The sequence below is a fragment of the Osmerus mordax genome, chromosome 23, assembly GCF_038355195.1.
Source record: "Osmerus mordax isolate fOsmMor3 chromosome 23, fOsmMor3.pri, whole genome shotgun sequence".
NCBI classification, from domain to species: domain Eukaryota; kingdom Metazoa; phylum Chordata; class Actinopteri; order Osmeriformes; family Osmeridae; genus Osmerus; species Osmerus mordax.
In genome coordinates, this window is record NC_090072.1 from 7,945,667 (window position 1) to 7,973,409 (window position 27,743).

At 41.5% G+C, this 27,743-nt stretch overlaps 2 protein-coding genes across 2 annotated transcripts; both read right to left on the minus strand.

Moving 5' to 3' along the window:
- Positions 1-6,111: 6,111 nt before the first annotated feature.
- Positions 6,112-13,988, minus strand: LOC136967641 (carboxypeptidase Z-like). The gene is made up of 11 exons (XM_067261498.1): positions 13,883-13,988; positions 13,368-13,397; positions 12,015-12,389; positions 10,598-10,810; positions 10,132-10,361; positions 9,582-9,743; positions 8,730-8,888; positions 8,432-8,567; positions 8,016-8,155; positions 7,420-7,519; positions 6,112-7,036 (listed from the first exon to the last, which is right to left on the minus strand). The coding sequence occupies exons 1-11, from the start codon at positions 13,986-13,988 to the stop codon at positions 6,687-6,689; spliced, it is 2,001 nt and encodes a 666-aa protein (XP_067117599.1). The 3' UTR covers positions 6,112-6,686.
- Positions 13,989-15,679: 1,691 nt separating this feature from the next.
- On the minus strand, positions 15,680-17,919 carry LOC136967642 (G-protein coupled receptor 26-like). Its single transcript, XM_067261499.1, has 3 exons — positions 17,228-17,919; positions 17,008-17,121; positions 15,680-15,990 (listed from the first exon to the last, which is right to left on the minus strand). Exons 1-3 carry the CDS (start codon positions 17,893-17,895, stop codon positions 15,753-15,755), a joined length of 1,020 nt encoding a protein of 339 aa, XP_067117600.1. The 5' UTR covers positions 17,896-17,919; the 3' UTR covers positions 15,680-15,752.
- Positions 17,920-27,743: the final 9,824 nt, after the last annotated feature.

Sequence of the window (27,743 nt, forward strand, 5' to 3'; positions counted from 1 at the left end):
CTGCATGACAGCTAAAGTAGTCGGGTGCATCACGGACATGTACCCAGCCTCAGGAGCCCTTGGGCTTTTCTCTTCTTCCTCACTGACTTTTAAGTGTTTTATCCCTGGGACACGGTGATAATGTGCATTAAGATCAAGAACACTTATTTCCATTGCGCTTTATATTCTATTCCAGACCTTCATTTGCTTATGTCTAGACCTGTGCCTGGCTAAGATTAGCTCACATATGCAGGAGAGGCCTTACTACAAGAGGAGAGCCAGTTGTCTCACTTCGTATTTAGTCATTTGCTGAGGAAAACCCGAGGGTGAAGGAAGCTTCATCATTCTTGTGCTGATTCGAGTACGCAGAAGGAGAAAGTGTAAATTGGTTCCATCAGATGACGCAGTGAATGTTGTGCATTACATGTACACATGTGGACTTGTGATTTAGCCCTGTGGGTAAAGACCGTCAGATCAACACCCATCTGTTCAAGAGTGACACACCATTGAGGTCGAAGTGGGGGTAAAGTCATGAGACACTTGACATACGCTACAAGTCACTAAGTCAAATGCACATATTAGGCAATGACACCTGTCATAAATGGATATATCACAAAAAGAAACTATGCTACACTATTTTATAACTGTGCAAGTGTACTTCAGCACACAAATAAGTAATTTCTAGTGTTGACTGCCACAGCAGTATTTCCAAGGTAATTTTAGATTAATCTTTGCAGAATATGGTTATACTGTATGAATAAAGAAATCCTCATTGTTGGTTCTGATGTGTTTCTAAGCAAGTAACAGCTGATAGTGTCAACATTTTAACCAACTTTACATATTCCCTACCAACACTCTATGCCAAACTAGAAACAGAATATGAATATATCGTTTGTGGTTTGCCATATCAAAAGATTAAGAAAATGTTTTAAAAAAGGGACCCACAGTCAAAGTAAATCTCGGTAAACCACATCATTTGATGGCAACACAAAATATCTCATCAAAAACGGACCCAATGTTTATGTGGGATCAGTAGAACAGCACAAAAGATATGAAAAGAAAATTATTTAAAAAGTACAGATCACAAATATTATCTTGTTAAAATATTCTATGATATTGTTTCCAATTGCCAAAGGTTTTTAAGGACTACATTCCACCCAAATAAAGGCAAGACAATCTGGGATAAAACGTCACAGCAGAATGCACAGTATGACTCAAGTGGTATGTACAAAGCCAGCATCATGTTCACAATCCTACATGTGGTAATGTGTTATGTAAGGGAGAGCTTCTATGATCAAACCGACTGGAACACTTTTGGCCTCAGGCAAGTGTGCAATTGAATATCATGTTTACTGCTTTAAGTATATGCAATATGGCCAAAAGGTTTGCCTGATGACCAAAAAAACATTTAATTTCAATTGGACTCCATTACAAGAGACTGTAGGTCACAATGAAGAGCTATTCATAGCTGATTTAGAGGCTTGGCATACATAAACCCATCCATAACTGCTGTGGATTATAAACACATGTGTATTGTTTTACATGTAGGCAGTATTGACATACAGTGTTGTATTGTACTACACACAGACTTCAGAAGTATGGGATGTGGGCTCAAATTGGACCCCATCTATGTTTACTTCTTTCTAAAGCAGACATGCAAATCTTAATTTCAACTCAACCAAATGACCCGATCATGATTTTCTACCTTCTGCTTATGAATTTTGGCCTTTTCCTGAATGTCTCTAATGTTCCTACTAGTTGGAACTTTATTTGCTTCCAGGCATACACCTAATTCAGCCTTGATGAATCAAGTTTGTCAGTTGATGCATGTAAATAGAATCCAGAAATGCTGCTATTTAGGTCTAGCAATGCACCATTCTTCTCATTTGTGTCATCTTATTGTCCAATTAATATTTCATGCCATCCGCCTACAAAACAGTACAGATAATAGGCAACTGACAGCAAGATGTTTTCTTGACAGCGCATTGCTGAAGCTCTTTAAGCCAAACATTACAAGGTTGAATTCTGTAGTCGAGGCAATTCAAGGAAGTATCTCTGTCTGAAACCTGACCTGAAATCCGGCTGCCACAGGGTCTTTGGAGCTGCTGTTAAATTAAACAGACCTTCTTTTTTGCCGCCTGAGTTACGGGACATTTTTTGCTGTTGCTCTCTATGAAAGTACATTGAATGTTTGACGATCAGACTGTACAGTACATGATGTTGGCTGAAGAGCTGTCAGACTGAGGGTGAACTGGTCTATGTTTTCTCAGCCCAGCTGTATGTGAAGGTGTTGGCCAGCATGTGCCTCAAGGGGCCTCGAGGACCTCTGTTCTCATGGAAGTCTAAATTATAAAGATGTTTCAAGCATAATATTTGTTACAAGTCATCACTTCTTCCAATTTCCTCACACATCCCAACCCATCCCAGCAGTGTTAGAACTCCTATTGGGAACCTGATTGCAACCAGGTTCTACCAGGTTTTGCTTTATTCTAGTCCAGGGGTTTAGGAATGTGTCCATCTCTTTAAAGATTATCACAAAGAAAGTGACAGATTTCAAAGGTGAAATATCAAATCTGCGATTCATGTCAATCTACAAAACTGAAAACGTAATAGGGATGCAACCTCTAAGCCAAGCAGTTAATAATTAGGCTATGGATCAACGATTATCATCCAATAGCAATTATTCTTTCAGATCTGGTGTTGGAGTTAAAGCAGGTAAGGGGGAGTTAGCTGTCTCTTCCAAGCTAGTCTTCTGCCACGAGGCTGGGCCTTGCCTTCAAGAGAGAGGACCTCCATTTCTGAGGGCTTTAGCCTTGATTACAAAGTACAAGGAAGTAGCAGAGCGTTTCAAAGACCAATCAAAACAAACGGACGAGAGACCCGTATGTCAACAAACATGGTGGTTGGATCTTACTGATCATTCCAAGGGAAAGGTTTGGCGGGTCAAAACAGTGTCCGGGGTCTCGCCTGGATGGGCCTTTCTGTGCGCTGACCTACGGCCGTCACGCTTATGGAGAGCACACCAAATAAACCAATAGAAAATGGCAACAAAGGAACCCACCGTCCCTCAACAAAACTCTCCGGTTCATAACCCGTCGGTGGTCAATCAACCCCTGACGACCCTCTTATTTTCACCAGTTAGTGACTTCCACAAACGAGCAGCTGTATTTTCTCTCGTTATAGCCTATTGTGGTCAGAGATCCCACCACTATTACTGTGGAATCACCTTAACCCAGTTGGACCCGCTTTTGTTATAGTTGAGGAGTTTTCTACAACGACGATCGGCGGGTTTTTGTATGCACTCACGCTCGACTTGGCGCATTATCCCTGCTTCACGTGTTTCGTCCAAGTTTGTTCAGGGTCTGTAACAAAGAAAGTGGCTTATTATCGCCCACTGGAGGAGTTGTCTGCACATGTACGATTCAGTAATTGCTGCCACTGAACAAGCAGACTGAATTGGACGTGACACTGAGCCATTATTAGGAAATCAAATGCTGTTTTTGCAATTATGTTAGTTTGGCTGAACACACTGAATCGCCCTTGTGAGGCTCATAAAAAGTTAATCTAGCCACAATCGGCAGGCTTCAGCTGTACCGCGCAATGGACAATGAGGCCGCAGGGAGAGTTTGAGGAGCGACTCCAACTCCACTATCAAAACGTAGACTGGTGGTGCCTCTGAATAGGGTTTATGGAAGGCAGGGCTTTGTGGATGAAGAGGTGGAGTAGACATTAAAGCACATCCCCACCTCACATTAAGTTTGTTTGCTTTGACTGAAAGGGGAATGAGTTCGTTTCGTTATTCTCAAATCCTCAAGCATTGCAGGCTTGTGTCTCACTGCATTAAAAATGACCAAGTGCACACCAACCAAAGTAGTCTCTTTAAGTAAGTAGTCTCTTTAACTTTTAAGTCTCTTTCTCTTTAAGAAATTCCTAATGACCAATTCTAACATGTTGATTTACATAATAATATGATCCTTGATACTCTAAACAAATACAAACTAACTTAAAAATTCACAATTAGTCTTAACTGAGGTTGGGTTAGACTACGAGGGATAAATATTAGAGCTACTTTGGGAATGTAAAATCAGCAGATTCATTGAAGTGAAATGCAGCAGGATTACTTATCTACCTGCAGTCACTGTGATGCTAATGCAACATGGCAGTTTAGGGCAGCTCCATGCAACTTTCTCAGCCTCCCTAAGTAATTGGTGACCCAGGACCCCACCTCACATGGGGAGCGGGGGAGAGCAGGTCCCAGCAAAGCAAACAGGTCAATCCCACGCAGGACTATGCTCAGTCCACTCTGCAGCATGTGACCTGATTCTGATGACCTGTTCTCTCACTGAATAGTGCATGTCCTTCATTTTGTCTTTCTCACCAGTCAGTTACATGGACACTCAAAACCTCAACTCAGATACGTAGTTAACTGTTGTGTTCCAACTGTAGAACCACTCATACTGCAGAATACTCTACTATGATAACTATTTGTACCATTCTAGAGGGATATCTACAAGCTAGGCTCATTTCCAATTCGGGATAATGAGCTATCAATACTGTATTATATTATTTTAGCTACTAATACTTTCTAATGTATTATTTAGCTACTATTATTGTTTACAGATTTTAAAAAGTTTATTAGTGAAACTATGAAATTTGAACAAAAAAGTACAGATTGATGTAAAAGTTTCAATTTTTGTTTCTAAACGATATGATATACATCACATGGCGTCTTTGAAATAGTAATGTTAGTTAGTGTACCATAAACTCAATAGTTTTAACCTTCACTTTCCTAATACTGCATTTATTAGTTATAATAACTTATTAATTAAAGATCGATATACATAAATAGTATTTTATGCTAAACATTACTTAAAGAGCAGCATAGAGGACATAATAGTACAGTATGTGATTCTAAAGAGAAAGTTTGTGTCAGATGTCACTATTACAAGTACCCGCTAAACAAGGATTAGCATTTTTTCATTAGTTGTGTTGTCATGACAGCACTCCATTATCCTTCCTGCTCATATTAGCATGTTTTGTAGCAATACACTGCCATGTTCAGTACAGTGTAGCGTTCACACCAGCTTCCTAACTGGGCGTGAATAAGGTCTATGACAATTCTCTAGAGTTATGGTTGGTACATAAAGAATGATGACACATTGCTGCTTGTCAATCCAACCAAGAACTTGCTTTCAGTTAAGACAGACATCCAACATCCAAAATGAATCACAAATGTTTTGTTCCTTGAATTTATCGTCCACAGCTGTTGAAACACCCTCCACCTCCCATGCAACCAATCAAAAAAAAATATGAATTTAACTTTACGGTGAGTAAAGTGGCAGGAATTTGATATAAAGTAAAATTGCTCTGATAGTGACTTCCGGGATCTGGTTTGAGGTTCCATGTTGCGGTTGGGTGTGGTCAATGGAAACATTCAGGTCCGAAAGTCTCTGAGGATCCCAGGCTACGCACAGCAGGCAGTGCTACACTGTAGCATGTCAAAAGTGCTGACGTCTGGAAATGTACACAAGCACAAATTAGGTACGGTCTTCATTTACTAATCATTCTTCCTTAATCCTGTATGTTCATAGGTGTGGGAGGTAAAACAGACCGACTGAAATCGAATACAAAGCTTGATTCCTGAAGCTTAAATAACTTATTATTGGACAATAAATGAGTGTCTGCTTACCTTATGAGATATTGTTAGTTCAGAAACTGCTGGAGAGCAAGTAGGCCTATTGAGAATCTACAATAAACAACATAGCCTTTTAAAAACAAGGAAGTAGTTTGAAGCTATCTTGGAGAGACTGACAGTGTTAACAGTAGTGACACATTATATGACCCATTAATCTAGACTGTTTGAGAATTCCGACACAAGACCCTGGCACCGCTTGAACAGATACAGCACATGGCTGTATGGTATAGAAATGGAGAATGTATAGACTTGAATGGCAACCCATGGAAACTTAAAGTCCTGCATAAGAGAGTAGGAAGAGGCTGCCTCTTTGTGGCAATCTTGTGTCATTGCATCTTTAAAAGGTGTTAAAAGATGGTTAATATTTATTGAAAGTAAATTTAAGAGTAACTTACAATGTAATGGAAAACTGGAAGAACTGGTCATAATCCTAATAATGCAATAGTCAAGTTCTTTATTCATCTTTGGTTATAAAACAACAATTATTTACGCCAAGTATGGGTTTATAATGGGCATGAAGTGAAACTGATCAACTGTAGGTAAAAAGCTTGTGAATATCTTAATTTCAGGATTATTAATTACTCATAACACCATTTACACCTTCCCTTTATGGTAACATGCTCTGCCTCCATTTTGATCTTCAAACAGAGGTATCTGAATTCAATGGTGATTTCAATGGAATTCTTTGGACTTTGCAGCATTTGCACAAAAGTACTGTCCCTAAAATGATGTTATGAGGCAGCATCATCACCTGAAATGGTATGTTTCAGAAGTCAGTATTAGAGCAATCATGAACATGATTCGAGACATGTATTCCTGGCATAACTGACATCATAATCTTATGTAATACCGCCAACGCAACTGTGGCCAGCCGTCTATCTATTCTACTACTGTTGCTGTTATGTTATGACAGGCTTACTGGGTTCTTTTATTTTCAGGAAAGTGTGACAAACCATATACAGTGTTAAATTCCTATAAAATGTCATGCCCCTTGGATCCTCTAGAGGGGGCTCTAGTAGTTTCTGAGCAGCCAGGTCGGCGCGGTGCCTCCGGCGCTGAAGTAGCTCCACCACCAGGGCTTCTGCTGCCTCTCCTCTACATTCTGACCCACGTCAGTCAGGGCGTAGCGTTCAAATTTCTTATAGGGGTCGAATCGCTCGTAGGTCCCCATGGAGGGGAGGTTGTAGTGCTGGTCCAGGTCTGGCTCCTGGACAGCTCTCTGGAGCACAAAGTCCACCCGGCCAGCCTTCCTCATTCGGGCAGGGAGGTGAACCTTCTTCAAGACTTTGGCGTAGCCTGGAGCGGAGGCGCTCACGACATAGATGCCAGGGCTGAGCAGGCGCCAGTAGTCTCCGTTTTCAGCTGGAGAGAAAGATCATTCTTTTGACTCACAAGTCACACTACAGTACCTGTTATCCAAAATGTGAAATGACTGTGAGATAAATACACATTCTCTCTGGTTTCTCTGTGTAGTAATGTTACAAAAGCATCAAGGAATTAGGAACTAGAAACTACTTTCCAACCAAAAAGGAAAATAAACATCCAGAACCATTAGTGTGATGTTGAGGGAACACTGCCCAGAGACAAAAAATGTGCTCTAACCGTGTCACTTTCTTCAGAATATGCAACTGAACTCAATTTCACATCTGCTTCCCATTTTAAAACGTACAATCACAAAAGAATACGTGTAAACAGTCATTTCTTGGCTGGAACAGACACAGCTGATTGGGCAGCTTATGTTTTACCTGTGATGATGTCATGTCTTATTCCCCTGACAGATATCCTGGCTTCTTTGATTCCATTCCCGTCCTCATCCTGTACGATGCCCTTTATTCCTCTGTGGACCTGAGCAGGAGGACACAGTATGTAGGTCAGTTAGAAGTGGGACTTGCTGTTGTATTTACACGTTTGGTTGTGTTGAGTGTCCATTAGTTACTATTTGGCTTAAATAAATACCAGAAGCAGGAAATCATACCCTCATTGACAGCATTTTGTAATTGGGTAATAACCTATAATTCTGACTTTGTAATTACATTGTGACTGCTGTTACTCATCGTATACCCATAAACAGAATTTAGAGTTTTTTTAATTCGTATTTGGTATTTTGCTTTCAGTCCATGTTCTGGAGACTCATTGTGGTATGATGCATAGGATTTCAGTACTTTATAATCAGGTTGCTGTCAGTTAACCCATCAACAGCCTGAACCAACAGTGTGAAATGGGCTGGCTGGTCTTTGTGCAGCGATAATGTGCAAGCGGCTTCACAAGGTCAGTCTAGACTACTGGGGACTGGAACGTAAGAAGAACATCTTCTATCCAGAACGAGAGGAGCTGTTCATACCGACTCCATGTATGTGAGCAGAGCCTCCTTGTTCTCCTGCCAGGCGGTGTAGAGCTCCTCCTCCGGGGGGAACGTGTCACAGCCCAGCTCCACCGTAATCTCAAAACAGTTGGTGTGCAGGTAGTTGAAGTCCTGCATACCTGACCAGATCAAATGATGACATGTGGACATCTGTTATCTCTGTGGAAAAGTCCTTCATGACCCTTTACAAGCTGGGTTTATATTACTATCTCTTTGTATATTGTGGCTTGTGCTTGCTAATAATAGAATGGGTGGATACAGATTACACCACTAGAGGGCAATCTTGCCACACTTGGAATAACACTGGGTGCTCAGCGATTTACTGTCCTTCACAATAACAATGAATAAACCAGCTACAGAACGCACTAATCTCTTCATGAACTCTCTTGACTTACCACCCGCAAAGCTGTTCCACTGTGCACCATTGATAATTCCCTCCGAAGGTCTAAGAGAGCCCCTGCACCTCTCTGTGTCAATTCTACTCATCGTGGCGTGCGCATCTGCATATGTTCGTGCCAACAGCTTGAATACCTACAGATTAAAATACAAATACACAGTGCGATGATATGCAAAAGCATCAATTAACAATCCATTAACCGGGCACTGACGGCAATCACAGTAATGGTCTGCCAGGCACTCTACTGTTCTACAGCCTGGTCTGGTGAACGGTAGGTGACTCAGAGCCCTGTTTACCTTTTCATCTGGCGTAGGGGAGAACATGTTGCGCTCCAGGGGGTGCTTGGAGAAGTCAAAGGGGTAGGCGATCACCAGCTCCCCCCCATGGAAGTTAGCCGAAAGCACAAACGGGATGGAGCGTATCCACCTCATCATGGCGTAGGTCTCTGGTGCTACCTGCATCATGTCATAAAAACAGGCCTGTGATGCATTGTTGAGCCTTTCCACAGGATCAAACGGGAACTATTTAAAATGTCAATTTGACAAAGGTAAATTTGGCTGGTTGGGAGATTTTGCATAAATGCACACAAGCAATTCTCAGTCTATAGACTTTTTGCTGATATTTCAGCAGGAGACCAAGGCAAAAACATGGTTTTCAGGCCAGATAAAAGAGAGTTGGCAACCCTGGAACAGGGCCGGATCTAGGGATGTTATTTTACTCATTTCTGACAGGCTAGTAATGTAAAAGATGAACGTGCCCACATTGTACATACCTTTAGTCTTTCTTGTAAACCAGCCTAAAATATAGTTTGAAGATGCAGCCATTTTTATTTGGAGAAATGTGTGTCACGGTCCGCTCCCAGCTCAAGCACATCACGGCTAGCACCGCTAGCCTTGTTCAAGACTACAGAGTAGACTAGACTTAGTAGAGGCATATACTCACTCAGTGAAGGAAAATAAATCCTGCCCAACCAAGATTTCCCAGTGCCCTCACAATCAATTCAGTCTATAACCAGGGCTGCTGGAACATGGTGTTTGGTGTTTTAGTCTCAACCAAAACTTGTCTTCTGATAAGTATACCAAGGTAACGCAAAATAGCAGGCACATTTCAAAGTGATGTGGGTAGATGGACAAGGATTCATACTGTACCTTACCAAACCAGTAAGAGTCTGGGATCGGGATGTGATCGGTGCGGTAGCCCTTTTGTCTACGTCTTTTGTAGGCAAGGGAGGTCAGGTCTGGGAAGTTCCTGTTCAGGTCGATGTTCTGGGCATTAGTGCGACCGCTAGTCCGACCCACATATCTGCCACCCTTTTAACAAGGAAATGGACGGGTTTCAATAGTTTCAATAGTTTGAGTTGTTTACAGGCCCTAAGTACTGGATGGACTCGGTGAAGTCTGCACAACCTGTTTATGAAACACACATTTGCTTGTATACAGCATCCCTGTGGCCATAAACATGGCAAACTAGATGTCTTCCCTACCTTGGCTAAATAAAACTTTCATGAGTGATGTATACCAGACCTGTCCAACCCTGCCCTGGAAATCTACGATACCCTTCTATTAGTTTCCAACCGCAGTTGTTACAAACATGATTCAGCTTGTCAAACAGCAAAGTATTAGAATTAGGTGTACTAAATCAGTGTTGGAACGAGAACCCCAAAACAACAAGACCAAGTTTCATAACAGGTGAACTCACAGTTTCGTGTTCAGGGTCAATGCTGTCCTGTACGCCAGGGAAGGCCAGTTCGTAGCCGTCAGGGTTCATGGAGGGTAGGATGTGGATGCGCGTGGTATTGATGAGGGTCTGGACACGCTGGTTCCCCAGCTGGTACTCGGAACACAGGTACTGGACCAGGTAGAGCAGCAGCTGACGACCCAACACCTCGTTCCCGTGCATGTTGCCGATGTACTTCACCTCTGGCTCCACTAGAGGGGGTCATGGTGGAGACAGTTAAAAAAAATGTAGGCGCAGGCAAATTGGCGACCATGTTATTATGGTCTTTGTTATGTGGCAAATCGGAAATAAAATACTTGAGCATAATGCCCTAGGACGATATATACTGTACTCATTCAAAAGGAACAATAGCTCTATTCAAACTCAAAAAGGAGGGCTCGCAGTGTTGTAATAAATAAATCAATCAGTGAAGAGAATTGGAGCTTACAGAGTTCGTGACGGCCAGGGTTGTTGGAGAACTCAATTACCAGCAGGTCCTTGCCCTCCACACTGCGGCCTATGCTGTAGGTGGTAGCGATGTCGGAGCAGCGCGCGGCAGTTCTTGTGAGGATGCTGGTCATCTGAGCGTTGGACTGGTATGTAAACTGGATGAGGGTGGACGGCTCCACAGGGAAGCTGGATAAAGCTTCTTCCTGCTGGTCTGATGCATGCAGACAGTGGGGGTGGAGGTCAACATTTCCATGTAACACTTTCATCCCTGACAAACTGACCCAAAGTATATTAAAAGCCAAAGAACAGTGTAGTGTTTCTTTCTACTGGGGTTGGGCTAGTACCAATGGCATGATGCCAGTTTGGAAGGAATATCATAACAGCGATGTTGCCAAGCATCTGGTTACGTGAAGACTATGATTGGCTTGGAAAGATACAGGTTTCATCCTGCACTAAAAGCAGGTTTACAAAAAATGTCAAACCCATTTTTTTTTTATCATACAGTGTGCACATTTCAAATCCTCCCCCCTTTGCTATTACTGAGCAGTGTAATGAAAACAAACAAGCTTTCCTATTGGCTACTAATGATTGCTTGGTGCAGCTGTTGAAATATAGCAAACAGAGAGTTCACAGGAAGCCTCACACACACAGCCAAATCACAGCTATGTGAAACAACAGTAGCAGAGTGTACTCCACGAGTAACAATGAATTCCCCTTGTCTTACAGTTATGTTTCATATTTAGCATTATGACTTGGTCTTGGTGTTCGCTGTGTTGCATATCCTGTGTAAGATATCATTGTAAGTTGTTTATTTGAATATCTGCCTATACTATGTTTGTAATGTAATTGATTAAACTTCTACTGTATCTGATGGTACTAAAGTGGTGGGAAGCCATTGTTTTTATGTTCACTCTTTTGGAAGGTTTAATATAGGTTTAAATTAGCTGTTTTGAAGATAGTCAAACATCGACCTAATAATTACAGCAATCTTCTTTAGAAACGTCTCTGTACCGAAGGAAGTAATGCAAAATAATTCATGACGCAACCACAAAACCAGAGAAAATGTTGGATTGCATATAGAAGCAGGTTTTTAAACTGACCTATGAATGATTTAAGTGTGTTTTTAGGTCCCACAAAAGCTCTGATGGCAGCCGTACAGGGAGCACTCTTACTTGACCCTCAAAACTCTCTGACTCATTGAGGGAGTTTTACTTTCTTTGAAACACAAAAAAAGCATTCGCTCCTCTATCAGTGTTTTGGAATTGAAACAGACTAGAAAATTGGAGAAAAGGAAATTGCTTTGAACAAAACCAATCAGCAGCCTGGCCGTGAACACAATCTTGATGTGATGTCACAGACCAGGTTGCGATGTAAACCTTAAGTTTAGTACACACAGTCCCAACTCGGGTCCCTACCTCTCAGTCCCTCCAGGGGGTCATAACAGCCCTCCTCTTTGCTGACAAAGAAGCGGTCACAGTCCAGGAAGTAGGGCCATGCCATTTTGATGCCCTCGAAAGCATGACCGCAGCTCATGAACACCGCCTCGCAGGTACTACGACAGGGCTTGAGCACCTTGTGTCTCTGGCAGTGCGGGGCTAGCACGGAGCAGCCCAGCATACGGATGTCTGGACTGCACTCTCCGTTGAGGAGGGAGTGGATCACACTGAGGAGGAGGTACTCGGTGCTCATCTCTGCCTCCTCGCGAGTTCGATGGCCCAGCGTGTTGGGGAACATGGTCTGAGCGTAGGGCATGTCTTCACAGTAGCCCAAAACCATGTCCGTGCATTTGGCTGAGGGGTAGGATCGGCAAGGGTTGGATTGTGGGGAAAATACAATGTTAAATATATGTTAAGTATTTTGCAGTGCTATAGCATAAACTATATAAAATGGGAAAGGTATAATACAGATAGTGCTACAGGCTGCACATTCTCAATACATCATGTGCTTCTGCAGACTGGTCATGTCCAAAATATTTCCATTATCTCTGGAAATTAGAATTTAAATATTTTATACAGCCATTGATCATTCCAAAATATATCTGGATAGCTCACTGGAGGATCCTAAGGCTAAATTCCATTAAACCAAACCAGTATGATCTCTGTATGGTCCCAGCTTCTACTTTATTTAAACATCTGTCCAGTTGAGTTATCCACCAACATGTATATAGGTAAAACATGCTGTAAGCAAATGGATCCAAAATATACTACATTATCTTAGATTAGTCCAGCAGTGGCCTGAATCTAAAGAAGCTGATGGTATCGCATCTTCCCCAGAACACAACCAAGACAATATATCTAACAGGCCTACGCTTATGATTGACTCATTTAATATACATCAGACTTCTTATACTATTGTATCATTACTAAATCAGAATATTATTATGACTTCTTATTATCATGACCATCTAAATGGCCTAATCATATTTATCAATCATACATTTCTGAGTCATTATAAGGTAATATAATATGCCTGCTGTATCTGAAACCCTTCTGGAGCTTGCCCTGCACGTAAGCTTGAACCAGGCCACACCTTGTTACTTTGATCCATGCCTGCTATGTGGTCTGGGAACCCAGTCCATTGGAAAACTGGACTTTTGTGGAGCACAGCTGGCTTTTAAGCTTGCAGGATGGGTTCTGGATTTTCTAGCATTTTCCATGAAGTCTAATGGTAGTCAAGTAAACTCCATCCTTCCACACCTTGGCTCTTCAACAAGACATTCTCCACTGGCTATAGACTTTCAGCAAATGAATAATGTTTTGAATACGTACTTTTGCTTTCATCGGTTGGTTTGCAACGCCCTGCAGGAGAAACCAGTGTTTATATTCCTGGAATACATAAAACACTAGATGGCAGAATTGTGTTTACCATCACTAGGCCTATACTGATTAGACTTCTAGGATATTATAGTTTAGAGCTGAGCCATAAATGATCATCTCTCCACACATTTGTACCTGTAAAACATACACCTATGTTCTGTTAAATAATGCAGAAGGTTTCCTGTCTCAAACAGGCCTACTTAACAACTAGACAGTGGTAAACATCCCATTAGTAGGCTAATGTATGTCTGTGCATGCCTTTACTTTTGTACGTTTCCAGAACTTACACAAGATGACAAACGTTGCAGCCTATCAATAAAAAAGTTTCCTTGATGGCAAGGGTAACATATTTCACTTTACATAGGCTAGGCTACACATTATTAACCCTAACCCACATTATTACAGATCGACTATAGTTTATCGAAAACATCATGTTCGTAATCACTTTATTTTAAATTATACTTTACCTAGAAATCTTTGTCCGTATTCACAACGCAAAGAGGAAGACAAGGCAACCGCTGCTAATACACCCAGAAAAACTATAGTGTTCATTTCTCTCCGACTGCAGTCCATATTGATGTGGCACCTAAATGCGCTGCTTTTAATTACAGAGGAAGTTCAAGTGTCCCAACATTTCTGTTTATTACACGTATTACGGTCGACTATCAAATTACATAGGAAACATCTTTGACCGTAGAAGAACAAGACATGTCCTAGCATGCAAGATGTTGTTCTGTGATACACCTGTTGTCAATTTCAAACTAAACATTCTTATGGAACCATTTCTCTTTTTAGCGTATACTATTTGATACCCTACTTTACTGTATAGCGTATACTTTCCTACGCCATTTGATAGCCTACATTACATTATATTAAAATTATGAACTCATATATTAAGACAGTACAATATGCTGTAAGAGAAATATTAATTGACATCTTTATTGCACATAATTTCACATACAGCAGCTTAACCTTACACTGCCAAAGAACAGCAACTGGCTCACATAATTAAAAACACCTGTGTCTACACCCAAAGAACACGTTTTCATGAAACAACTATCTTCATTTTAAGTGTATCAAAACGTTTAACAGTCACATGTTGAAATCTGGCACAAAGACAAGTGTCTTTAAAGCACTTGAACATAATGACATTCTTTTGCTACATTACGTAGCACAACTGTAGTTAGCGAATCATTTCTACAAATAGATATAATAATTTATTGTACAGTGCAGAAGAGTTAAGATTACACTATGTATCTGTACAAATATTTTCTGCAACCACCTGGCAAAATAAGTACAGAGGTACAAATGCATTTCATTCCAAAGTATCTGTCATACATTCAATTACAATATACACTTTAACATCATAGTAAAAATTAGATTTACCTTTGGCTCTTGAAACTAGTAGGTTTGAGAGAATTATACAAAGTGCATCATTATCCAGTGATTGACATGACATTTGTGAAAAACTGCAGAGAAGTCTAACACAGTCCATACAGAACACAGCCACCACTTTGTGGCACTTGCCATTGTGAGGAGGCTATATGATTTAATATAATTTAAAGAAATAGCCTGATGCCCCTGGCAGCGCCAGTGCTCAGAGTGAGCTAGACAGATACTAGCTTTGACATCCATGATTCATCACAATCAATTCACAGAACATAACTGACTTCTACTTCAAGTCCCTGTTTTCTGTGGGTCACAAAGCATGGTTAAAAGTGACTATGCCAGAGGTTGTGATAGTAAGCAAATGCCTTTCCCTTAGCTCTGATAATAGTGCTAAGCTATGATACGCATGGGGTCTCGAGTACTGTGATCAGCATCTGTCGTTCCCTGTTTGTCAACTAAGCCAATGGCTTATCAAAAAATATTGATCCATTTCATCGTTATCTGTGTGTGTGCGTGTGTTTGTGTGTGAGCGTTTGTGTGCGTGTATTTGCGTGTTTGTGCGGGGGGTACTTGTGTTTGTGGCATTGCCAGAGAGTCATAGATCGCATCCCTTGTTTACCAATACGGTCTGGAGCCAGTGTCTCAGAATGCGATCACTCTCCTTGGCTTTTCATCTCTCTTACAGTGTGCTTCTGCTCTATCATCTTCTTGTGTCTCCCTCTATTGTACCAACCTTACCCCCCCCCCCCCCCCCCCATGTGACTTTCCCATCCTACTGTCTCTCAGTCCCTCCACCCACAATGACCCACCCCCTTCAAGTCTCTCTATCCTGTTTTCTTTCCATGTATCACCTTCATTGATCCCCATCTCTTCTCGCCCCCTCTTTACCTATGAGGCAGACATTATTTTTGGGCACCAGCGTTATTTCCAATGTCCGAGCGGATGTCATTAACTGATCCTCTGGAGACAGTAGTCGTTCTCCGTGTCTAAAGAGCTGTTGTGCCCGGACGAGGGGTACAGGTCACGGCGCAGTAGCCTGTTGACGACGGTAACCAGGACCTTCTTGTACTGTTGACGCAGGAGGGAGTAGGCGAAGGGGTCGGACGCGGCCTTGCTGTATGTCAAGCACTTACTGACGATCCCCCAGTGGCGGTTGATGCCCACGAAGGGAAGTAGTTCAGTCAATCTGGGAAGGAAAGCAGGGAGGGAGAGCCAAATATAGCCAAAATAACCTTTTAGAAAGGACACATTCTCATCTCATTAGAGGTATGATTCAGAGCTATTTGTTATATTTGTTATCAAGAATTGCGGTGAGTGATTGCTATTAGAGGCATCTTGTACCATGTCAAGCTCAGGTAAACCCATGGAACGTAACTGGTTGTTTTCCGAAGCGGTCTTACACAGTTATGAGACTCTTTTCACAAAATTGAGTTACGGGGAATATATCGACTACTGTGTAGCAACATGTTCATGTTCTTTTGTAACACAATACAGCACATTGTGTTATGTTTCATCCGAGACATGGACATCCAGCATCAATATATGACTAGACATTGATGCTAAGCATAATACTGAAAGGGTCTGATAGGCCCTATCATTGGCAGACCTTTCTCCTCAACTGGGTAATCAGACTATTTGTGGAGGGTACAGAGGTGAGCCAATTACTGAGACCATTTCGCTGTTCCTTTGTATCCTGTATCCTCCTCCAGTTTCCTAATTTGTAACTTCCCCTCCACTGTCATCCTTCACACCACCACTTCAGTGGAAACTACCTGCCTAACATTTCAGTTCATTGAACCTGACACATATGCTGTATCCATATCTTGGAATAAGGAATAAGATGCATCTAATTTCATTTACTCTGGAATTGGGGGATTCCACTAAACCTATTCAAGTCGAGAATGAGCGTTATTCACACTGGGAAGTGGAATTACAATAGAAAACTGACGTGGATGGATTTTTTGGTAGAATCATGGTACATGTGTTTAAGTGTTACAGTACCTACTGCAAAGCTCTCGTTGGATGAAACTGTTTTAACATTTTGTGTAGTATAGTGTATCTCATATTGTGGGAGGAATGTTCATGTTTTAGTTTATAGTTAGTAGACAGCAGACAGCAGCAACTAAACAAAATAATACTGTGTGTTTGCAGGAGGTAATACAGTTCATATTAGCTGTCTTGCTTTATGATTAATCCCACTTACCTTGTAATTACATATGGAGCAAAACAGACGATAAAGGAGCCAATAAAGATGCTGATTTTCTTGGTGGCTCTCTGTTTCCTCCTTTTTTGCTCTACCAGACATCTTTGTTTCACACTGAAAATATTAGTTATGTTGCTTTTAGTTCAATGCAAATGACAAAATTGACATAATATAAATATCATGGACAAAGCCTTTGACAGATAAACATGGATGCAAGTACCTTGGGTGGATATCTACCAGCAAAAAAAGGGTCTGCATGGTTATTACATCAATCCTCTTGCAATGAAACCGTGCAACTTTTAAAACCTTCAAGTACGTGAAGCACAGGATTAGAAGGGATAACACGAAGCTAGTGGCATGGAAAACAACGGTGAAAACTGTAAACTTCATGCGGTCGCTCTCCTCAGTTAGATGCAAGGTACAGGACGCGTAAATGTGGCTGTAGTCAACCCAGGAGAAGAGGAGCGCAATGAGGGAAAACGTGAGTGAATGCAGCCACGAGTAGCAAACCATGATCACTGCATCCTTGTATCTCATCTTGCTGGAGTAACTCAAGGGAAAGACCACCGCTATCCACCGGTCAATGCTAAGAGCTGCCATGCTCAACATAGTGTTCGCAGTCAAAAAAGTCTCCAGAAAGCTTACAGTATGGCAAAGGCAATTACCAAAGGGTTGCTGATTTCTGATAATCCCCACCAATGTCGTTGGCATGTTTAAAATAGTGATGAGAATGTTGCAAAAAGACAGGTTCATGGTGAATATACCTGGAACCTGTCGCCGTATCTCGGTGCTGTGTACGAAACATAGTAGCACCAACAAGTTCGACAACAAAGACACAATTGCGACCACGACAATGAACAACGCGAAAATAATTTCAGCAAAGTCCATTTCTCACTTCAATATGTCCGGATGTGGACCTGTACCTGATGATAAGATACAAATAAAATCCACCATGGTTAGTCGTCGTTCATTTCCAATAGCTCTTCATTCCAGGTTGGAGAAATTAACTCCTACAAGTCTTGCAGCCGGTCTCCAAGTTATTGAGGAGCTGTCCAGCGTTCTGAAGTGAGGAGACGCGCGCCCTTCCTTCTTTAGCGCTCAGACCATTTCGCTCCTCGGGCTTGTGGATTGTTTTACAAACGTAGAAGCAGGTTGTAAGGAAGATGCATTTGTTCTAATGCAAGCATTTGAGTTGTATGGACATGATATAATAGGTGGTGTCTCCGTTTCGACTGCTACGATTGCCTCAGCATGAAAACAGTGGCAACGCACCCTACTGTCTTGTGCGCAGAACATGCGTACTAGGGAAAACACTGTATCAGAAGCTGTCCAGAAGATAAACATTTCATAACAAAAGAAAAATGACAAATGCCAATCCCTAGTATCTTGTGGAGAAGCACGTGATAATAACCCATTTGATTTGTTTATTTCGTTATGTTTATTGTATCAACAATTAATATATTTGCTCTCAACTGTTGATGAAATTGCCTTTAATTAATTTACATTCAAAATACACGTGTTGTCGACCGAACACATCAAGTCTGCAAAAATGAGCACATGGATACCAAGGGAAAGGCTACTACTTGATAATTGAACCTAGGTCGCCCATGACAAAAAGGCACCAGGTGCACATTGGAGGAGCACACAGTGAAACTGGCAAATAGATCTATTTTCCTGAAATAAATTGTTTAGAACTGGAGCAACTTTGGGTAAGGAGGTTTTCACATGTTCAACGAAGCATGTTAGCGTACCCAAGGGTTCTAAAAATACTTTCGTTTAAAAACGCTACTTTTTTGTTTAGAAAATTAGTATTGAATTTTAAGTGCCAATTAAGGGAGAGGACATGCCTTTAAAATCCAGTTTTCGACTATTAAGTCAAAAGAACTTGACATGGACTACTGAAAAACATGTCACATGTTTTTAAAGTGTGCTGTACCTGATAAAAATTTACTCAGAAGAACCTGATTAGTGCCAGTTTCTTTTTGGTCCAAGTTGACCTTGTAACTAAGATCAAGCTTTCCCAACAAATTAAAAAATGTATGCATGATATGCAGTATATTGTTAAAGCTAGTAAAACCAGATGACTAGATGACTCATACTCAACAGGTTGCAGCAATAGAACCAGTGTCCCTCTGACTATTCTCTGACCTCCCTTATTCTCTGACCTCTCCACCTTGCCCCCTATGGCTACATCTGACCTAAAGGACCAATGGCCTCCTTAAGGTAAATTGCCCAGTATAGTTGTCCAGTAAGATGATGAAGACTCACTGATACATCTCATTTAAAGTGCTACCACACTAACGAGACAATTTGAGTACACTGCGGATTAGTTGAGGGGTCCTTTGCGAGTGTACATATGTGTGTGCGTGTGCCAGAGAGAGTCAGGGAGCTGGAATAACAGCGGGCGATGTCGTCTCTCTGCAAACGAATGATCAAACGACTTGGGGGAGGCTACAGCTGTGCTCGTGGGGGGAAAGTGCAGGGCTATTTATAGCGCTGACAGGGTGTCACCTTTAATATAAGTGCCTGCTGTTGGTGCATTACCTAAGCAAACGTAGGCATAGGGGTGAAGTGAGGTATTCCACCCATCGAATAAAACGATGCTTCCGGAATTACTCATAGCTACCAGCCAGACTATTTATATATTTGGGGGTTTCACACAACTTCACGAGACTAGCAAATCCAGAGGTTGACAACAAACTGTCATAGTACAGTCAAATATGGTAATAATTAACAGTGTCAACAGATGTTTCCAAGTATGGATTTCATGAGGAATTTCAGTTGAAATGCTTTACTGTATGGGCACAAACACCTGAATATTTTTATGATTATTGCATTATTTGTTCAAATCTACTAAACCTACTATAGATGTACAAAACATCATGCATGCTGGCTGCATTTTGACTGCATTGGTATAGGACATGATAGCTAAATTATGACTGGATGGAAAAAGGACATGATAGTGCACCTTTGGGTAAAGATACCCAAATATAACAACTTTAACAAAGTGGAGTCAGATGGCTGAGTGGTGAGGGAGTCGGGCTAGTAATCTGAAGGTTGCCAGTTCGATTCCCAGCCATGCAAAATGACGTTGTGTCCTTGGGCAAGGCACTTCACCCTACTTGCCTCGGGGGGAATGTCCCTGTACTTACTGTAAGTCGCTCTGGATAAGAGCGTCTGCTAAATGACTAAATGGAAATGTAACAAAGGAGAATTTCATTGTCAGTTCAGTCACTGTTTCCCATCCATCCAAGTAGAGGGCCACACTGTTACATAACCATGCCTGACCTTCAACAACACGCACAGCTCTACAGGAGAGCATGGTAAGTGCTTTAGATGTTAGGAATATAGGTGACTTTTCCCTAGTGTAAAGGATGGCTTCCCTGGTGTCTGAAAAATGTATCTGAAATGTACATTGTAGAGTGCCACTTATACTGTAGTAACTTTAAAAATGGCAGATGAAGAAACTCAAACTACTGTGAAAGTCAGAGAGTAGATAGCAAGCTTTGACTCTGCGGGTCAGTCTTATGTATATTGAGATCCTAAATGACCTGCTATAGACTCATTTAATAACTTGCCCGAAAGATTATAGTAATATTATGTGGAATATCAGATAATATAATATCAGAAAATATCATATTACACATAAGCAACCAATGATATCAGTCATCCTGGCAGGCCAATTGTGTTTCTTACTTCAACATAAAAGACGATCAGGAGGGCTTACATTTTACAACTTACATGCGGCCTTCAACAAAAGCATGAAGGCTGCATGCCTCATCGCTGGTTAGATCTTTTGGAATGATTTCTGTTGAAAGCTCATCCAGGACAGTGCCAGCTCAAGAGGGCACAGTCTGAAAACACTTCTCCAGCATGTCCTTGTAATGATCTGCTCTACGTTTATTACATCATTATTACTTTCAGACGATTGCTGCATTCATTGTTACTCTAATAATTACATTTGAAAGAAAACATTTTCCTTTGAAAGACTGTCAATTTGGACTGGTGCCCCAATTATGTATTGATGCATTTGATATTTCACAAATCCCCTTTACTTAATCCCATTGTCGTTCAACTGCCATACCAGACCACAGTACAAGTCCCTTATGTCTTACTGCTATCTTGTACTTCTTTAGAATTATGTATACACCATCATTTGACCTAGGACCTCTTAGCTGGAGTAGAGTGAATCAAATTATATTATAATTACTGACATTTGTGTCAGTGGAGAGCATGCAATGTTGTCCATTCACGGCTGCACTTAAATACGACTGCACTCAAATACGACGACTGCACTCAATTACGACAACTGCACTCAACAAACTCTGTTGGTTGTACCCTAGCCACCACAAGATATGCTGCTGAACTGTGACCTGTATTGGGTCAGCCTTGGGTTGTCGAGCTAAAGGGAGACGATGGGTCACAGACTGCAAAGTCTAGATGTGAATGTTGACATGCAGAGGTCTGAGGTCTCAGAGCACCCTGCAGCTAATCCATTGTTATTCTCCCTGAGGGGATACTAGAACATTACCATAAGGTTCCAATGAAATACAGAGAAAGTCTGTGTTTGCAAATAAGACGTTTGCCACTTCTTATGACATTGTTGACGTTGGCTGTTGACCCAAAAGGCGTATACAGATCCACTGACTAGCACGATAACACACGAGCTATCGTGCAGTGATTATCAAGGAAACAACTGATATGAGCCTCGATGCTGATGAACAGCTCAGTATAGTGTTTACAGAAGAGAGCAGCCTGTGACAGATGGCTAGCCTTCAGCTCCTTCACACTCTGTAGAGCTGTTTGACAACATACCTGAAACACCAGAGGGACGTTTGTAAACACCAGCCCAGAGGGCTTGTATACACATCAGACAGCATTGAGCGACAGAGGAGTTCCGAGCTGCAACCTGGCTTCTGAAGCCAACGTACCATAGGTGTTCATGCCAACCCTAATCTAGGTCCCCTGATTATAATGATCTGGTCAATCAACTTAATCTGATTAGTTACATCTGGTGTTTATGAGAAAACACCAGGACAGCACAACTCCCCAGAGACTACATTGGGCAGCTATGTGATATTGATTTGTATGACACACTTTGGAGTCAGTCAGGAAGATAAATCTTATTTCAGTAAGTGGAGGGGAATTTGGTTGAATTCCTCGTTGTTAGAATAATTTGAAATTACCAGCTGTCTTTTGCTTACCCTAACCCTATTTCAACAGCATTAACTTAGAATCTAACTCCACTGTTCCAAGGAATAGAACTAGCCAGAGAAACTGGGTTAACACACCAACAAGGCAATATCAACTTGCACACTCCAACTATTTTTAAGTGTCTGCCTGTTGAGTTTCATAGGACATCTGGTGTAAAATGTTATCGAAAATTAGGGCTTAGTGCTGCCAAACAGTGTCAGTTGGCAAACAAAGGAGTGTGAAATAGCTTTCATGAGTTGCCTCCAGCTGCCACAGGTAAAGCAGGATGACTTGTTATGATGAGTCATGTTCCCATGGCAACACCACAGTCAAGAGAAGTTATCGTCCATCTTCGCTGCCGCCTCGTGTGTTTGATGTCGATTTAAATACCTCTTGGATGGCGTTGGTTATGACATTGAACAGAGCCCCTCTCACTCTAAAATTCCCCTGTCACTTACTTAACCTTTGTTGTCTTTCTATGGCCGAATCAAAGCAGCATGTGTTACTCTATTGCTGTAGCTAAGCAACGGGAGAACTGGTGTGACATGTTGAGGGAGGGACACCAAAAAGATGTGTGACAGGTGACTCCAGTGCATAAGTTTGTTTTCGGGCCTCAGGCTTAAAGTGAAGTGGCACAAGGAACAGCTTCATACAAGATGTAGTATTTGTAAATGGAAGGAAATTTCGGGATTCACTTATTTTCCAAATTGCATTTCCACAGCCCTTGTCCTCCGAATTTCACTTGCAGCGATCATGCCCTCAACCTTTTGTGTTGGACATGCACACCCCTATCGGTGAATGGTCTAGTCTACTTCCGATCAACACAGCCTCATTGAGCTCTTGTTGATTGAATGGTTTGGTCCACTGCAGGACTCCAAAGCCCTGTCAAACCTTTGCTTTGTTCCCCAGGGTCCCTCTTTTATCTGGAGACCAAAAGCAGTGACCAGAGTGCCTGCAAGGCGGGCCAGAGAGGACACATAAATAATGCCTTTATAACTTGATGAGTGTAATCGATCTCTTTGACCCGTTGATGACAGGCGGGTCACTTTTAAAAGGGTGTCATTTAATGTATATGATTATGATTCAACTATCCATAGACGTATTCATTTTCATGTATTTTTTATGTTGTCTGTCAGTGTAGGAAAAGTGAAAGTTTGGCTTTAAATACATATTTTTGTTTTCCTTGTCAGTCCTGGTAGTGATATTTTATCTCTCACTGAGACCAAAAAGGTTGCGGAAATTAAGTGATTCCCAGACACACGAGTGAGAACCTGCATATTTCTGTCGTTGTTTGTATCAGGTATTCATCATTGAAGGTCTTGAGTCTATAAATAGGTCTCTTCTTTTTTTGGGGGGAGGTAAAAGTCACAACGATACCATCTTTAGTACTGATAGTTTATGTACCCTTAGTATAGATAGTACACATATTTAAATTTTAGGTCCCTATATGTTTATTGTATGCACCTTCCTGCCAAAGCAAATTCCTTGTCTGTGCAAACTTTCATGGCGAATAAATCCCATTCTGATCCTGATTCTGATTCTGTGGTACAACCGGTCAACTCAAATCCACCAATGGTACACGAAAAAAAGAGAAGAAAATAACAGTTTAGAAAGTTAGCTGAGGTAAAGTAACTTTCGAAGGTACTGACCGACTTGCAAAACAGCACAAAGGTGGACCCTGAGCATGAGCAGACACGATGCATTCATTATCATTAGCTGAGCGGAGTGCTTTGAAGTCAGCCCAGTCACTAACCGCTAGACAGGAGTGGCAATGAACACTAACGGCTTCTCCAGAACGCTATGAAAAGAGCCTCGTAAAAGGAAACTCCTCCACGGTGATGAACAAAACACCAGAAAACTTTATTCAAAGGGAGCAGCATGATGAGGATATCAGTCTTTTTTTGGGTAAATGTTCATACCTGATGTCGTTTATTTGGGGGTGAATATGTTTAGGAATTTATTAAACTTTCTCGTTGCCAACGTTTGCAGGGTTTGAAAAGAAATCCTAGGCCTGCCTGAGGAATCTGAAGTAGTATTTTTTTAAGGAAGTGTGGAAGGTGCAGTCTATGGAAATACATTTTAACTCGAAAAGTCAATACAGTATCTACAGTGTTCTTTATTTGGACGTAGAATACATGATCAATAATTAAACCATCCATATTAGTTTTGACTACTTGATTTGAACTAATGGCCCCTCACTATGAAGCAGTACTATTATATCATTATGTAGGCCTTCTGTGTATGACAGATAGATTGACTGGGTGTGTCACATGATGAGCCAACGTTTTTACAGAAATACACTTTTACAGAAAAAGAACAGCACAGGCAGAATGAATCGTGACGATTCTTTTTCGAGAATGCAGGAAAGTGTTAGCAGCCGTTGCCCTGAAGCTTTACAGAATCCATGAGTTGTTGAGCCCAATTATCCGCTGTCCACTTGTCTATTTTGAGTCAGGTCTGTCGTATATAAATATATATATATATATATATATTTTTATTTATTTTTTTTCTGACCATGACTTGAAACAAAAAGCGGTTATGTTCTGTGCAGAAGCGCAACACTTGTTTTAGTTTCACACTTCCCTCTCTGCGGTGTGGTTGTGAGATCCATCCTCTCACCACCTGTTTACGCCTCCGCCCCACCACGCACGCACGTAAACACGCACGTAAACACGCACGTACACACGCACCTACACACGCACGTACACACGCACGCACGCGCACACACGTAGATAGATACGCACCCATGCACGCGCACAGACACACCCTTTAAATTCTTTGAAAAATGCCTAACTTCTCATGATGTGCATTTCACAAAGATGCTTTACGTGTTCACCCCGTACTCTACTCTCCGAAACACGTGAACACCTGCCATCTTGAAGCAGTTATCCCAGTGGACAATCTGATTCAGCACGTCCTAATACAACTGACAGTCATGTGGCTTTTAAGCCATCCATCAAGATATCCATCAATGTGACACACACGCTCACACTCACACACGCACACAAACCTGGCTGCTCTTTGGTCTGCATGCTCTGTGAAGTAGCAGAACCCTACTGTTACATAATGGAAAAGATGGATGAGTCATGATGTCCCTAAGCTGGAAGTAAGGAAGTCACTCCACTACTACAGCACAGTACGAGCACTGTGGTCGTGCTGGGCAGCACATTTATAAAGGCTTTGTGCTGAATAAATAGCAACAGCTATTATAGTCTATGATAAGAGGAAGAGGGTTCTATTGTAGGTGTCGGGTAATGGTGAGGTAATGGCAGACAGATTTCAGGTGACAACCTGATTTACATCCTCAACACACTGATGAAGCACTGGGTTTCAAGGACGCTACTGTGTTCTGGCATCGCAAGAGTAGACCATCTCTGACATTGGGCTCTTCTGTGGGTGCTTCGAAGAGGAAGCGCTCATATGCCGAGCTTCTTGAGAGACACCCATCATTTATTCAAGACATTTCTTGCACATCAAGTAGATAACTGGTTTGGTGGCAACGGGCAATGAGCAAATTCTTTTTAATTCGAACGCTTTGGGCCACGTTATGGGCTCAAGGTTCTACCAGCCGTCATGACAAGAGTGATTCCGCAACGCTGGCTGAGGTCATTACTTTTTCAACAGGCCCATGCAGTATTAACAAGTGTTACATAAGTCTAATCAGGAAAGTGAGTGAGGCTTCTAGAAAGCTCGGCACACCAACCGATTTCTTGTTAATCTTTAATTAAGCACAAGGTGCAGCGTTGATTCATCTGTTCTCGGCGGCAGCTATTTCCAGCCGACTTCGCCCACCCCCTCACTCTCGGGGGAGGAAGAGTAAGTCTTTAAGAGTCAAAAAAGGGGACTATAAAAATATCCTGGTTAATGTGATTGAATTTAGCAGTGCTACCGTTTGAAGGAGTGGCTGTGTTGCATCCCTCACATTTCGATGTGGCCAGATAGAAGTTAGATTGATATGAGATTTGAGGTTTGATTGAGTGAGATTTGGTCGATGATATTAGGTCGGGGAGGAAAGCAGCAAATTAAAATCAGAATCAGAATAAAGTTGAATCGCCAAGAAGTTTACACAACAAGGAATTTAATTTGGTGGGCAGGTGCATACAGTAAACATATAATAATATATTTTTTTAAGTGTGTGCTGTCTATAAATATAACATTTAAGAAATGTAATACATTTACATCAAAATACTAACAATACTGTCAAATATTAAATAAAATATAAAGTAAAAGAGTGCAGTAAGGCAATGTGCAATAAGTGACAGAGGAGCGTAATGTAACGGTCAGTAGCCTACACTATACGTGTATTAGGGTCAGTTGGTGGGTCAAAGCATGAATTTTTATGGAATGCCATTTTTATAAACGAGTCAAAACTAAATAAGTGGTGAAATTGGTTACTCGGTCATGCCTACATTTTCAATGAAATTGCAAACCTGGAAATGGGTTGAGAAATCAATTAAGTGTTTGCTGTTATTGGAACCTGCAGTACGACTTTGTGGAATCGCTGTAGCTAACATGACAGCATCAACCTCCCTGTTTAACATCCTTTTATTTTCACCACTCTCTCACAGTAGTATCACACTGAGTAGTGTAGTCTTGCTCCCATCGAATAAACTGAATATTTAAGGCTGTTACATTGAAAGCTTCTTCTTTCCACATGTATTCAAACTCGAGTACAGTGTGTGGGAGTGTATTTCATGCCCCCCAAATGCCTTAAAACCTTAAAGGACAAAAACAAAAATATGTCTTTGTGTCTGGTCTGGCACCCAAAGTTTTTATTTAGTTTCAGCTTTTGTTTTCCCGTTAGTGTCAAGAATGTTAATGAATAGTTTTAGTCCACATCAATAAGAAGAACGAATGCAAAGACCTTGTGCTACATTAAAATACTATCATCAAACTGTGACTGAAAACATCAAACATGTGGATCTAACATATTCAAGTGGCATTTAGCTGACAGTTTATATTGATAGAAATGGTATCCATATTTAGTATGTACATTAGTACATGTAGAAGACATTAAGGCTGTGCTTCCAGCTGTGACATCTGAAATCTGTGTTAGTCCCCTCCTGCCATTAAACAAACAACAGTGTCCACTGCTGGCTGCTGTGTTTACGCCCTTGTTTGCCCACCCCTGATCCACATGTTTCTGATTGCCTTTTCCACATCGGCTGCCAGGAGTTCCCACCTCTGAGCAAACACATAGACATGCTTCTCCAGCAACGACTCGTGGGGATTATTTGGAGATGCCTTGCTCAATGAAATGCAAACATATATGTTTTCTTTCCTCAAACAGCCCAATATTTTTTAGCACATTCGTCCCCCTTTTAGTGATTTGAACTCACCTCGCCACTTTATGTTGGGAAATACACAAGGGAGTGTGGGCAACACACCTTTGTGATGTTGTTTCGACCTTGTCAGACGTATCGACGGTGATATTTGGGGCGTGATTTGCTTTGACAGGCTTGGCGTCATCTTGGCTTGGTTGCCACAGTCCTGCCGCCATGGAAACAACACCCCCGTAGTGGCGTCTATGGTAACCCCATTCC